Below are 15,103 nucleotides of genomic sequence, written 5' to 3' on the forward strand. Positions count from 1 at the left end.
AAGCTCAGTGGTTAGAGAATACTTCCTGGCTAGGCTGCAGTACACAAATGCTTTCAATTTGAGCTAGCCATTTGTTTTTTCATCTAATTAGCATTCAGGATAAAGTCCAAAGCCCTGGAGATGGCTTGGCTCAAGTTTTTAAGACATAGGCTAATGAAGCCAGGTTTGGAACAAGGGATGGTCATTTGGACTTGTTTCCTATGAATGTCTTAATAGTTGTGTGAGATTGCTCTGGAGAAGTATTTCTAATAAATCAGTTTTCTAACAACTGATGCCCTGCACAGGCTGCTCAATGCTTTTGAATGTTCAAAACTTAAGTGTGGCAAATGCCTTGGTTTTGATGAAGGGGGAGCTTTGTAAGCATAGTAATAAATTAGATTGGTTGTATATAATTAGGTATATTAAGGGCATTTAAAATAAAACTTGCCCTGGATGTAGTGGTAATGCCTTTAATCCCAACGCTCTGGAGGCAGCAACAAGCAGATCTTGGGAATTTGTGGATAGCCTGTTTTACATATTTCCAGGCTACAAAAACCCTATCTCAAAAGACCACACACACAAAATTCCTAACTGGGAGTGGAGTCCAGTGGAATCCAATGATAGAACACAAACTTAGCGAGAGGGAAGGAGGCACTAGGTTCAATATCCAGTAAAAGAAACATCCTAAAACCTTAAGTAGTGTATAAACATTAGATTTGCTTAAATATGTTTCTTTTCTCCACCATTTGAGCAGAAAACTCAGAGGAAAGACTTTGTTCATATTAGGGCAGTCTGACATGTCTAGCAATAGCCCCCACCACCACCCATCAAGTCATGAAGGTAGAGGAGCTAGATGTGGAATCTGTTCTAGGCTGATAGCAGGAAGGGGAGCTACTGTAGGCACAGTTGCCCCTCATTTAGCACTGTGAAACCTGAAGGATACTCTGCCCTGCCCGCCTTCAGTAGTCTTTGCAGGCTTGGTTCTGACTAGAAAACACAGTTGTTCCACTTTATGAATGCCTTGCCTAGGTGCTCAGGTCCCATAGGGGGGAAATGTAGATGTCCTTGTTCATCTGTGTGAGTTCAATCATAGACTGTAATAATTTTGGAGTAGGAAAGTCTCCGTTTGTGTCTTTGTCCCAGCCCTGCCATTCATGGCCTGTGAGGCCCTGTAGAGTGTATGCTAGCCTCAGTTTCCTCTTCAGGTTAAACAAGGTGGACCAAATGGTCTCCAGGGCCCATTCTGGCTTTCTCATCAGTAAGTTCCATTTTTATTTTTATACATGTTGTGTGCATAGGCAGTTGGAGCATCAGTACATAGGTCAAATAGGACTGATAGAACTGTTAGCTGATCCAGTGTTCCAGCAGACAGATGTAAGCTACAGCAATGGATGAGGCAGCACTCCTGAGTGCCAGCCTGGTCATACAGCAGTGCCACTCTGCCGGTGCCCTGTTGGTATGGATTATTCCTGTTGGAGATCCCGAGTGACATCATGAGCCCAGCATACACAGTCATTGGTTCCTCCACAGTCCTGACTGATCCCGTACCCTGGCACAAGGATCAACGGGGTACCCACAGTTCAAAATTTCTTGGGGTTTTTGTTTTTTTGTTTTTCAAGACAGGGTTTCTCTGTGTTGCCTTGGCTGTCCTGGAACTCACTCTGTAAACCAAGCTGGCCTTGAACAGATCCACCTACCTCTGCCTCTCTGGTGCAGGGATTAAAGCTGTGTACCACTGCTACTTGGCTGTGAATTTTCTTCCTGAGTTATGGAAATACCAGAAAATTACCAGTGTCACAGCACTGAATGGCTTTAAGTCTCCTGATTCCAAACTTGTGTTCCTTTCCCAATAGACCATGAACACACTGATAGGCTGAGTTGGTGCACTGTGGTTAAGGTTAAGTCTCTGATGCTTCTGGACAAGAAAATGAGTATTCAAAATGGAAATTGTACCTACCGGAAAGTTCCTCTTGTACTCTCTTATGTGACTACGGCTAAACTGACATTTATGACAAATCTTGGGCCACCCTGGGCCTGTCTAATCCTTTTGTTTGATCTTTGTCTTTGTGGCCAAGGCTGTCTATCCTTAAGTTCCTGATCCTCCTGCCTCTACCTCCCATCTTAGATTCAAAGGCCTGTGCCATCATACTTGACCTCATTTTGTTTGATCTTAACTTGGAAACAGTCCCTGGTGGTAGTTGGAAGATTTGAGTATCTCTGGTATATCACTGTCCAGTTTTGAAATAATTTTGTAAATGGGTTTCTTCCAGGAAGGATCTGAATCTTTCCCTGTGGAGACAGCCCTGAAGAACTCCTGTAATGTCAAGGTGGCAATTTCCAAGAAGCAGTCTGGGACCTGTAGCCCCAAAGACACCCCCAAGAAAAGGAAGAAATGAGACTGGTAGTGCTGGCACCAAGGAGAGTCCACTGGCTGATGCTGGTTTATGCTGCCTGCTGCCGGTTCAGAGTATCCCTGCCCTGGGCTCTGCAGCCTAAAGCTACCCTAGAGAAACACAGACCTTAAGTGACCTTTCAGGGAGACAGTCTTGGGTGCAGGTATTAGAGCCTTTCAGGACTTGTTGGTTCCAACAGGGTATGTTTTAATGACTATGTGGGAAATGTCAGGTTTGAGCTTTCATTTCCTTAGACCTGTTGTGAAAAAGGCCATCCTCAAGCTTATGACTGCCACACCTCATCCTCATCCTGTTTTTAGATTGCTAACTGTTCTGACAATACACAGCTTAGATCTCGTGGTACCCAGTGCATGACTTACCTCAAAGTCATTCCCCTTGTTATAATGTGTATTGAGAACACGAAAAAGCTCTGAGTCTCGAAGGACTGCCAGTGCTTGGGCATTCGTGACACCATCTGAAATTGCTTGCCGGGCATACTTTTCCATCTGGATGTAATAAAATTCACGGAAGTTGCTGAACCACTTGATCATCTGGGAGGTGATGCATCGGTTGAACTGTATGGACAAAAGCGTTCATCAAATCAAACTTTTACCTCAGGGTGCTCAAATCAGAACTGTCAAATTATCCACTTCAGCATGAGATTAATGTGAATTGGCCCCAAGCACTAACCATTACCATTTTACTTTCAGAAAAAGAAGCTATGGGTACTGGCCAATCCTGTGCAGTTAGATTTTAAAAAAAGAAAAAAAAAAACAGTGTTTACTAGAAAACAGATGTTATGTCTATAAAGACTTTATGCTTTTGTCCATGTGTCTAAGCATGACTTTGGGTTTGTCCCTTTGAGCCCAGAGGGATAACTGGCCAAGGGGGTATAAGTAAGGTAATGTAAGTAAGTAATGGTAAGGGTGTAAGTCCAGGAGCAGTCTCCTGACAAGTGGTGTTTCAGAACAAATGGAAATGTGAGTCAGTATTTACTGTGGGGATCGCAGACTGGCCTGTGGGCGCATGCAGGGTTTGGTTCTCATATTGTTTGGTTGTCCTTACCATTGCACTTGATCTCTATGTACTTACACTCAGTTTTGAAACACAGCAGTCTGGATGTAAGGTATCAAATCCAAGTCTTTATGCATGCTAGACACATACTGTGCCACTGAGCTACATCCTTAGCCCCTTACATCTCTGTATTTCCTTATCACTTACCCTTCCTTTCTCTCTCTCTCTCTCTCTCTCTCTCTCTCTCTCTCTCTCTCTCTCTCTCTCTCTCTCTCTCTCTCTCCCTTCCTCCACCCCATCCCTTCCTCTACCTCTCTATCTCTTTCTCTCTCCCTTCCCCCCTCCCTCCCTCTCTTTCATTTTTTTCCCCAGACAGGGTTTCTCTACATATTCCTGGTTGTCCTGGAGCACAGTCTATAGGCCAGGCTGTAGACTCAGAGATCTGCCTGCCTCTGCCTCCTGAGTGCTGGGATCAAAGGTGTGTGCTACCGCCACCACCTGGTTCACATTCTTCTTTAAAAAAATATTTGAACTGACCCTATAGGTAGTAGAGCTCTTGCCTACCATGCCCAAGGCCCTGGTTTTAATCCCCAGGGTTTTTTTTTTTTTTTTTAGATTTATTTTTATTTATTTGTATGAATAACCTACATATATGTATGTGTACCATATTCATGCAGTGCCTACAGAGGCCAGAAGAGGACATCAGATTCCTCTGAACTAGAGTTAGAGATGGTTTTGAGCTGGGAGTCAAATCTGAAGACCTAGGACTTGCCTCACACTGCGGACAACACACAGCAACTGAGGAGTTAGAGGCTGAAGTGCACTGTGAGACTTTACCTGAACATCAGGGAAGTAGGCTTTCAGGAGGCTGGAGCTGGGGTACCGAGTGAAGAAAAACATTAGTTTGGCCTTCTTCAGGTGACCAGGGCTCAGGCCTTCCTGGATGTGTTTTGGTGTCAAGGAAAAGAACATTTAAAAACGTGAGCTTACATCCTGTGCCGATGACATCTCCACAAATATGGGGAACATTTCTGCAAGACACGTGGCAAGCACCAGCCTTTCCGCGCAACATGGTATAAGAAGAAGGGACTCTCTGTCTGCCCAAGGGAAGCAGCTTTGTTCTGTGTGGGGGCAGCCTAAGCCCTTTTGCTACAATTACCAAGAAGACTGTTGAGGCCTGCCTGCTGAGCCTAGCTCCAGAGCTAAGCCAGTTGTGGTGTTAGGAGATGTGAGCATTTTGGATGGGGAGATGATAAAAGGGAGAAGTGATCCAGTCTAAGCCAATTTTGTTATTAAGACAATAAAATTATGAGTTGTATTTTTTTAAAGTTTTAAACTCTGGTGATGCATACCTGTAATCCCAGTAATTAGGAGGTAGAGGCAGGCAAATCAGAAGTTCAAAGGCATCAAGCCTTAAAATTCATGAGACCCTGTCTCAAAAAAGTTAATGAAATAATAATCAGTTTATTAAATAATTTCACCAGATTAAGTAATGATTACCTATTCCTTGTAGTTTCCATCTTAGTTTTTTTGTTGTTGTTTAGTTTTGTTATTTTCTTGACTGAATGGGGCATTTGCTGTCTTTTTCTTTTTCTGGAAGCTGATCAGATAAGCTGGAAGCCATCCACATGATTCTGTTGCACAGTTTTCAAGTATCTTGGTGTTCAAAAGTCATATCTTGTGGCTTATATGGGATAGTGCAGCTTCTGTAGCCTGGGCTAGGAAAAGATAGCTTTGCCACAGAAAAATCACTTGGAAACCTCAGGTAGAGACTGTCTTCCGTTCCACCTCAATATTCTACAAAATAAGAGGGAAGTCACCTCCATGATCTCCATTCTGGCCTTGGGAAATGGGAGCCAACAGACATCTAGCCAGATACCAGGTCCCTTCTGCTTCCTGCAACTGCCTCTCAGACACCTGATCCTCAGTCATAGCCCTTATCTGAGACACTGTACCAAATGGTGTTCTGAGTTCAGAATTTGTTAATTTATAAAGGGCTAATGTGGCCTCTGGGGCTAAATGGGAGAAAGTCTATAAACAGCCTCCAGTAAGTTGCACCACCAAAAATATTTGCATTCATCTTAGTAGACCTTTTAGAGTATGGGGGGGGGGGTGCTAGGAGGCCGGAGGCTTAGAGATTGAAAGTTCTGACTGCTCTTCCAGGGGACCTGAGTTCAATTCCCACCAATCACATGGTGGCTCACAACCATCTGTAATGGGATCTGATGCCCTCTTCCGGTGTGTCTGAAGACAGCAGTGATGTACTCATACATAAGAGTGTGTTGTGGTGTGATGGTCATGTTTGTGACCCACCTACCACAGAGAAAGTCCTCACTAAACACTGCCATTATTATCCTGCCCAGCTGCTAGGCATGCATGGCGCTATGCATACTTCTTCCTTTAAAGATGTCTACTTGTGTGGCTTTCATGGCCCATAGAAAGCAAAGTACATTCTACAGGCAGCAGTATGCAGGGAAGGAATAGTTGAAGGAAAAGACAGTGGAACCATGCCTGGGCTAGGGCTGTCTTAGCCCCCAAACCTGAAGCTAATCCTCTCTCACCAGGCACGGTCAAGCATATATTAGGTGCCTACAAATTTTGGTAAATTGACTGCTGTCTTCTGTGGGGGTTGAGGATCTCTCGTTGAATCTGAAACTCCGCATTTCTGCTAGGCTACCTGACCAGAAAGCTCTCAAGCAGGATTGACCTGACTCCTGTCATTGGGTTACAAGCATGTGCAGCTGTGCCTGGCTTTGCTATGTGGATGCTGGAGAGTCCAGCTTAGGCCCCCCTGCTTGAGGAGTGGACACTCTTACCCACAGAGCCATCTACCGAGTCCCAGGAAATTAGTCTTCTTAAGGAGGGTCTTTCAATAGGGAGTCTAAGCCAGTAGTATGTTATCAAAGGTCCAGACAGGTAGAATTTCCTATACCCAATCTGTATACATGATATTCATAATCCCATGGAGGGAATGGTGGAGAATAAGGTCGTTTTTAGCATTGCTTTTAGGGTTTCATAACCTTCCAGGGAAGTCTGAGCTTTGGGGTACTCAGTCTACTGCTAGAGACCAGCAGGGGGCGCTCGTGGCACTTAAAGAAAGGCTGGCCCTGGCCCCCAGGACTTAGAGCCTTGTAGCTAGCTGCCATATGAATCTGAAGGCAGGTCTTCACACGGCCAATAAGAAGCTTCCAATCCACAGCTTGCTAAATATGCTTTCAGGCACACTAATTCTACAAGATGCTGGTTGGAAGGTTCTTTAGCTCTTAAGAATTCGGTCTTCCTATATTCTCTTGAAGCTTCGCCTCTGACTTGAGCACAGTGAAGGCTCTGGGAAGTCTCACAGTTAAGAAACTAACCAAGCTACATGTTTTTTCTAATTTAACAATTTCCAGGTGGGTGGTGGTGGGGTACACTCTCAAGGCAGGAGGCAAGGTCAGGTCTGAGTTTGAGGCCAGCTTGGTCTATAGAGCTCCAGGAAAGCAAGGGCTACACAGAGAAACCCTGTCTCAAGAAAGAACAAAAACCAGTATGCTGGGGATTATTGAGGGGAACACTAAGGTAGTGGGAGCTGGGGTGTGGTGGCACACACCTTTAATTCCAGCACTTGGGAGGCAGAAGCAGATGGATCTCTGATTTCGAGGCCAGCCTTGTCTACAGAGATCCAAGATATCCAGAGGTAGTTTGGGGGGGGGAGCTGCAGGCCATCTTAGATGGCTTGAGGTTCATGTGCCCAGTCTTTCAGCTCTTGCTAGCTGCAGTCCCTGCCCCTCTCCTTTTTGGGGGGGTTGTATGTTTTGGGGAACAAGAGTTCTCTGCTAATCCTAGGCTGTCCTCGAACTCTGCCTCCCAAATGCTGGGATCAAAGGCATGCACTACCACCATACCTGAAGACTTCTCCCTTTCCAGCTGCTTGGGGGTGGGGGATCAGTTCTCTGAGGGAAACTACCCTTCCGGCCCTTAGTTCTTGGTCCCTTATGTATTTATCATGACTCCCAGGACTGTGCAGACCTTCTATGCTGAGGACTATGTGATTGGGGAGGACATACCTCAGATGAGGTTGCTCCTTTAACCTTCTCTGCCTGAGAGAATGGGCAGCTTGCAGCCCAATTATATACAGAGTTCTTCCTTCCATGGGGCGGGCATTTCTCTTATTTTTGGGAGCTCATTTGAGTTTAAAGTAAGCAAAACCATTTCAGACCCAAAGGAGCAAGTCAATTACAGCAGAAATCTGATGGGCCCTAAAGTCCTGAATCGTCCTGTGATACTTCAATCCTAGAACAGTTTCCATTCTGAGGCATGAGAAAGGAAGGCCATAGGCATATTAAGTAAAACCTAAAAAGCCAGGTATCATAGCTCCTGCTCATAATCCCAGCACTTTGAGGTTGGAATAAGAAAACTGCCAAGATTCAAGGCCCCGCTGGAGTACATAGTTCCTGGCCAACCGGGGACCCTGTTAACAAAACAAAAGCAGCCCAACAAAAACCACGGGGGAATTAAAACCATTCCCTGTATAACTTCATTACTCCCACTCCCTGCTCACATTCTGGTTTCCTGTTTCTCTGTGCGGGGACCACGACACATCCGTGACCAGTAAAGGATATGTGGATGGAAGAGAAAGGAAGTGAATCAGCCACGCCCTGAAGCACGCCCTGCTCCATCTTCACAGCCGGCAGGAGAGGCCGGCTTTCCAGGTGGACAGGGGTGAAAGACAGGGGGAGCTGCTGCTGGCTCAACCCCCAAGGTTGCTGGGCAGACTCTGGGGGTGTACGACATTGGGAAGGTGCGTCCTGGGGGGAACTGCCACTCCAATGGCCGTCGGGCCCACGACCCAGAAGCTGGCTAAGAATATGATTTTCCCAGATGTGGGAAGGTACAGTTGTCAAGGGACAGTTTGGTAGGGGACTCTGATATGATTTGGGGACTCCTCTTGGAGATACAGGACACATAGAAGAATCTAGAGGCCTAGCCAGCGTTGAATTGCCCATGGGAACCCCAGCTTGTGGCTGGACCTTTCTGGGCAGGGTGGCAAGAGTAAGGGGGTCTTTATAGGTACTTCTCCCTGGAGGTGAAGGCTCGCTTCTGCCCTCTGATGCTAGCCCCTGGCAGCTTCGGTCCTGCTGTGTGAGCTGGCTTCGCGGATCAAGTAGCACCTGTTGTAATACTGAGTCCACGGCCTCGGATACAGCTCTGCTCAGTTCTTTCCTCAGAGTCTCCACCAAAGCCCGTGGGCCAGAAGGACAGAGCATAGGCTCCTCGGACTGCTGCAGAACCTCAGCTGCTCCGGGCTTTACTGCTCCACAGATGTTCCTGCTAGAACTCTGGGAAGGTTTGCTCTCCGCAGTCCAGGCACCTGATGGGAGGCTGTTCCTCGGCTTTGCCCTCAGGGAGCCTCTTGGCTCAGTACCTCCTGGGCTCTGCGCTGGAGTTCTGGGCTCAGTAGCCTGTAGGACATGCTCCTGCAAATCCCTTAGCTGTTGCTTCAGTAGATGAAGCTGTTCTTTCACCCGGGTCCCCCCCTTCTTGGGCCCTCGATCCCAAACAGGGCTATATTTCAGGGAACCTTGGTGCATTGGAAGACTCTGCTTTCTCTTCCTCTCCCGGACCTTTGCTGGACAGAGTGAGCTCTCCCTGGTTCTGCCTAACACCAACGAACTAGGAGAGAGACACATGCCTCTTACAATGGTCTCTACTCTGGCCCTCTTTGCCTGTATGTGCTCATCCCAAAACCAATCAGCATCAGTGAGGCTGGAGCTGGGCAGCTGATTACTGGGAAAGAAGGAGTCTCTGCCCACCTCTGCGGTGGGTGGGCTTCTCTCCGGTTCCATGCAGGTTTCTGCCAGATGGGTGCAGGTCTGAGACTGAGGAGAAAGCAAGACAGCAGTTGGATCCATCACCTGCCTCTCCAGGTACCCGTAAAGAGCTCCCAGGAGTCCAGGGTCTTTGAGAGCCTTGCTAAACGGAGCCAGACATTGCTGAAGGGTTTTCTTCACACAGAAGGGTGAGAGTCAGCTGCTTCGGGATTCAGGAAGGCCAGGCTGATGGGCTCTCTGGGTCAGACTCCTGAAGCCAAAAACAAGAAGAAAACTAGATACCAATTAAGAGATATGCTTTTCAAACTTGAATATGCAAAGGAATCACCTTGGGAGCTTGATAAAGCACAGGTTTCAATTCAGCAGCCAATCTGGAACAGGGCAGAGATTCTGCATTCCCGACTAGCTACCACTCCATGTTCATTGGGGTCTCACTTTGAGACACTTCCAGAAGAAACCCTCTCGGGGAAGAATATCTGTTTGGGCAGAATAATAAATAATAATAGCAGGATGTGGTGGTGCACACATTTAATCCCAGCCCTCATGAGGGAGAGACAGATGGTTCTCTGTGAGTTAGAGGCCAGTCTGGGCTACATAAGGAGTTCCAAGACAGCCAGAGAGTGCCACATAGGGAGACCCTGTGTCAAACAACAACAAAAGATGATGATGGGGCCAACTGAACAGCTTACCCAACATCCCTGGGCTCTGAGCCATGAAGGGGTTACTTTGCTACACCATCCATACACAAACTAGTGGCAGGTTGAAGTCAAACTAAGCCTGTTCAGATCCACAGTGAGTGAGAACAACAGTCTCCCAGCTATTCCTTTAAAATAGCAAAGTCCATTGGTTTCGTTGGAATAAATAGGACCCTGGAAGTGGGCCAGGAACTCCTCACCTCAGACTGGGTTGTATGTAGCCCAAGGTAACCTTGAAGTTACTATGTAGCTCAGAGTGAACCTCAACTTCTGATCCCCCTGCCTCTACCTCCAGCATGCTAAGGTTACACATGTGCACTCTACCAACTTAGCTACATCCCCAGATTTATTTGCATTTTGAAACAGTGTCTCCCTGTGTAGCGCTTGCTGGCCTTGGCCTGGAAATCTGCCGCTTCTGGTGTCCGTGTCCAAGTAGTGAGAGCTACCACACACCTGAACCCAAAAATCTCATTTGAAACAAGTTTGAGAGTCATTGATATTTTTACTGCAATACTGCCCTGTATCCTTGAAACCAGATAATGCATTGTAAGCTTAACTATCTATTCAACAGCCACTCATTGAACACCTTCTAGGGTCAGGCCTCTGCAGTGGAAGGGCTGCAGTGATTAAGACCGGAAGTCTGCTCTCAGGAAACTGTGGGGCTAGGAGGGGAAGCAGAAAGCTGTTCTTAGGTTATGAGGCCTGCTATGAAGAAATCGCATAAAGAGCAGAAACTGGGAGAAGATGTGAGAATGGAACTGTTTTAGGAAAAGCCACTTAGAAGGGCTCTATCTACCCAGAGTCTGCCGAGGAGGTTTTTAACAGATGCAGAACAGATAAGAGCACAAAGCTCTCAGAACTACCAAGCTGTCCCATGTGTCAACTCACTGTGTCCCACGCCAATCTTGAGTGGGGATTATTTCCCCGTTTTTGTAGACAAGTAAACATGGGCTTTGTGATGTCAAAAGCAGCTCCTAGTTACTAGAATCTTCTGACCCGAGGCGCGCACTTGAGCTGCCTCCATTTGATTGGTTTCTCTGTCCATTAAGCAGATTCACCATTTTTCTACAGGAGATAAATGAATTTGCCTTCTACAGACTTCCACCCGTGTTTGCCCCTCTTGAACCAAATACTGGCTGAAGGAGCTGAAGAGGTGGTCTCTTAGTCAGGGTTTCTATTCCTGCACAAAACATCATGACCAAGAAGCAAGTTGGGGAGGAAAGAGTTTATTCAGCTTACACTTCCACATTGCTGTTCATCACCAAAGGAAGTCAGGACTGAAACTCAAACTCAAAAACCAGGATGCAGGAGCTGATGCAGAGGCCATGGAGGGATGTCACTTACTGACTTCCTTCCCCTGGCTTGCTCAGCCTGCTTCCTTATAGAATCCAGGTCCACCAGCCCAGGGATGGCACCACCCACAATGGGCTGGGCCCTCCCCCCTTGATCACTAGTTGAGAACATGCCTTACAGCTGGATCTCATGGAGGCATTTCCTCAAGGGAGGCTCCTTTCTCTGTGATAACTCCAGCTTGTGTCAAGTTGACACACAAAACCAGCCAGTACAGTTGGCTCAGCAGCAATGTGCTCAGCACACAAGCATGAGGACCCCCAGCACCCACACAAAACCTAGTTATGGTGGTGTGTACCTTTAATCCACCAATGGGGAAGCAGAGAAAGGAGGATTTGGAGGACCTAGCTGGCCAACCAGTCTAGCTGAATCAGTGATGTTCAGGTTTGATAAGAAGCACATGTGCACACACACATGGACATGCATGAACACACATAAACTACTGACAGCAGAGAACCAGCTTATTTCTGCCGATTACCCTGAGGCTTGCTCTTTTATCGGTTTGTGGGTCTGCCAATGATATCTGCCCTCGGCTTCTGGATGACTGGCAAAGACACTCAAGTTCCCCACATTCTGCAAAGAAGCAGAAGGCAGTAATGTCTGCAATGCCATCATGGGGAAATATACCACTGAGAGAAAGTTGGGATCATGGATCAGACTAATTAGGGGATTTTTCATTTTGAGTAAGACATTTGCAAATTAGTAAGATAAAGAGTCAGATATGGTAGCCCAGGTCTTTAATCCCACTATGTAGTGAATTCCAGGTTATCCAGGGGCTACACCGTAAGACCCTGTCTCAAAAATATTTTTAATTAAAAATAGCCAGGTGTGGTGGCACACACGTTTGATCACAGCACTCAGGAGGCAGAGGCAGGCAGATCTCTGTGAGTTTGAGGCTAGCCTGGTCTAAAAAGCAAGTTAAGGACAGCCAGAGCTACACAGAGAAACTCTGCCTAAAGAAAAAATCAAAATAAATAAAATAAAAATAGATTACTTGAAAAATTAACACAGCCTGAAAACTTCATTATTGTTACATTTGTAATAATAATGGTTTGCCCCTGTTGAAGAAATATTCCTTAACTTCTTTTGATAATTTGACAATTTGATCATGAATATTATAATGTACATATAAAATATTTTTAAATTTACCGTATTTCTATTTACATGTGTGTGCATGTTGCATTTGTGCATGAGTGCATATGTGTTTGTGAGTGTGTGTGTGTGTGTGTGTGTTTGTGTGTGTGTGAAGGTGTGTGCTTCTCTGTATGCACATGCATGTGAACTCACACACAGGTCAGGAGAGGGCTTTGATTCCCTAGGGATAGAGTTACAGGCAATTCTTACAGGTATTAAGAACTGAGCTCAGGACCTCTGCAAGAGGAGCAAGCCATTGAGCCATCTCTCAAGCCCTTTGAATAATAATTTTTACTTTAAATGTATGAATATTGGCAAACATCACCTTCTTGTACAGTAAGGAGAGGATGAGCTCTCTCTCATATGTGGGGCATCATGTGGTCAGGTGTGTGTTGTGATGTTCTAAATTCCCTTGCAGTTGATGCTGCTTTCTCGGTGACATTAGCTATGACATTAATTTTCTAAAACGTGGGTCATGTATGCCTGTCCATGGAATCAAAGCTTCCCTGGCTTCCCACCAACCGTTAGCTGCCTCAGCTCCTCGTGAACACAGTTCATTGGAAGGCTGCCGAGGATGTGCTCTTGAGCGGTCACATCTGTCACCCTCCCAGTCTTTCCAAGAACGGGTCCTCCTGCTTCTACTCTTTTCCCTGGCCTTTCAAAAATTTACAACACAAATCTCATCTCTAAACATATCAACTCTTAGGAGCTGGAGAGATGGCTCAGTGATTAAGAGCACTGACTGCTCTTCCAGAGGTCCTGAGTTCAATTCCTAGCAACCACATGGTGGCTCACAACCATCTGTAATGAGATCTGATGCCCTCTTCTGGTGTGTCTGAAGATAGCTACAGTGTGCTCATATGCATAAATAAATAAGTCTTTTTTTCAAGTGTTTAATTTTAAAAAAATTAAAAATAGATGACTTGGAAAATTAATAGAAAGATAAAGAGAGGTAGATGGACCCATTGAGCAGAGAATGGCACATGCGTGCACGCAAGTGTACACACACACACACAGCCTTTGCCAGATTCTTTATGGGTTACTTAAGTTATTGTATTGCTTCTAAGGGTCAATATAGTCTGTGTGTCCCATAATACAGAAGTGCTAAGCTAAGAGGCAACAATACAGTAGTTGTTGCTTTGTGTATATATGTGTGTTTTTGTTTTACTTTGTTTATTTTGAGGCAGAGTCTCACTGTGTTACTTTAGCTCGCCTGGAACTTGCTGTGTAGACCAGGTTGGCTTTGAAGTCACAGACATCCACCTGATGGGATTAAAGGAGTGCACCACAACTCTGAGCCACAGTGTGGGTTTTTTGTTTTTTTAACATTAATGTATTTAATAGGGTGGGAGAGGGGAGCACACAACAGCACACATATGAAAGTCAGAGAAGAACCTGTGGAGTCAGTTCTCTTCTCGTGGGTCTTGGGGATTGAACTCAGACCATCGGGCTTGACAGCAAGCACCCAAGGCCGAGTCTGTTCAATAAGACAACAGGGAGCAGAGATACTTTAAGGCTGGAAACTGGAAATCCAGTTAGACTCCACATGGTCAGATGCTCAGAAATGTTTACAGCCATGTCTGCAGAACAGTCTTGGGGACAGAAGGAGGGTGTGTCCTGAGGAAGCAGGTTCTGTATGCTGAGGCCTGCATGCTGCCCAGAGCCTCTGTCCGGCTGAGCATAGCTGAAGCACTGATGCCCTTTGAAATTAACTGGCAGTGCTCCCATATGCAGTGACACGGGCGGCAATGTCATAGTCACAGCCTCAGAAACAGCTTCACTGCTCTCCTGAGATTTGGAGAGCAACAAGGGCTCAGCTTACTCCAGATACAGAAAGGTATTAGGAAAGAAACAAAACCCTGTACTGCTGTCTCTCGGGAAATCACCGTGGCCATTGTGGTGTGCTTCCTTTTCTCCCAAACGTCTTTCCCTGTGCACGTGGAACTTCACATAACTTCCTATCATAGTGTCACTTCGAAAGTCAAAATAGTGTTATGGATATAATTCTGTAGTCTCCTTTTTCCTCTTTCATGCCCATTAACATCAATTTCAACAACACCATGAAAGACGACAGTAATTATAGGTATTAATTATATAATAAATGTTATTGTAATTTAAAGTTCTCTTTTAGCCATGTGTAGTGAGCGGCTAAGAGAGAATTTTGTGAGTTCAAGGACAGCCTGGCCTAATTAGTGAGTTTCAGGATAGCCAGGACTACATAAGGAGACTCTGTCTTGAAAATAAAAACAAAACCAAGACAGTTAGTTCTCTAGTGGTAACTAAACTCCTTCCTGTCTCTTGCTAGTATTGAAGTACAAGCTGTATTTTGGTATTAATACAAAAATGGGCCTCCAAGCCATTTAACTTGCTGTGAGAACTCTCTTTGTCTTATAGCTTTCTTAGTTGTGTGCTGGGGAAAACTCTTAACATCTGAGAAAGGTTTACAGACCCCCTGACCTAACACTGGCTTGTTTTAGAATACTGATTACACTGAAGTGTTAACTATCAGCACACACATGCACACACGTGTGCACTTATACACACAAGTAACAAACACACAAACACATTGCTATAAAATGTCAACCACAGTACAAACCTAGCATTAGCATTCACACATTTATCCTTGAGAACTTTGTTTGTGTACTTGCTTAAGACAGTGCCTCATTATGTAGCCCTGGCTGGTCTCCCAAGTAATGGGATTAAAGTCCCAAGCCACCATGCCCACCTG

General features: G+C 45.7%; 1 protein-coding gene across 1 annotated transcript; it reads right to left on the minus strand.

The window, feature by feature from the left end:
* Positions 1-2,149: 2,149 nt before the first annotated feature.
* PROX2 (prospero homeobox 2) lies at positions 2,150-9,277 on the minus strand (the record flags this gene model as incomplete). The annotated part of the gene is made up of 4 exons (XM_080940265.1): positions 2,150-2,335; positions 2,753-2,947; positions 4,224-4,325; positions 7,982-9,277. The coding sequence occupies 4 exons, from the start codon at positions 9,275-9,277 to the stop codon at positions 2,150-2,152; spliced, it is 1,779 nt and encodes a 592-aa protein (XP_080796391.1).
* Between the last annotated feature and the right edge of the window lie 5,826 nt (positions 9,278-15,103).

Source organism: Micromys minutus (genome assembly GCF_963924665.1).
Source record: "Micromys minutus genome assembly, chromosome: 1".
Taxonomy (NCBI): Eukaryota; Metazoa; Chordata; class Mammalia; order Rodentia; family Muridae; genus Micromys; species Micromys minutus.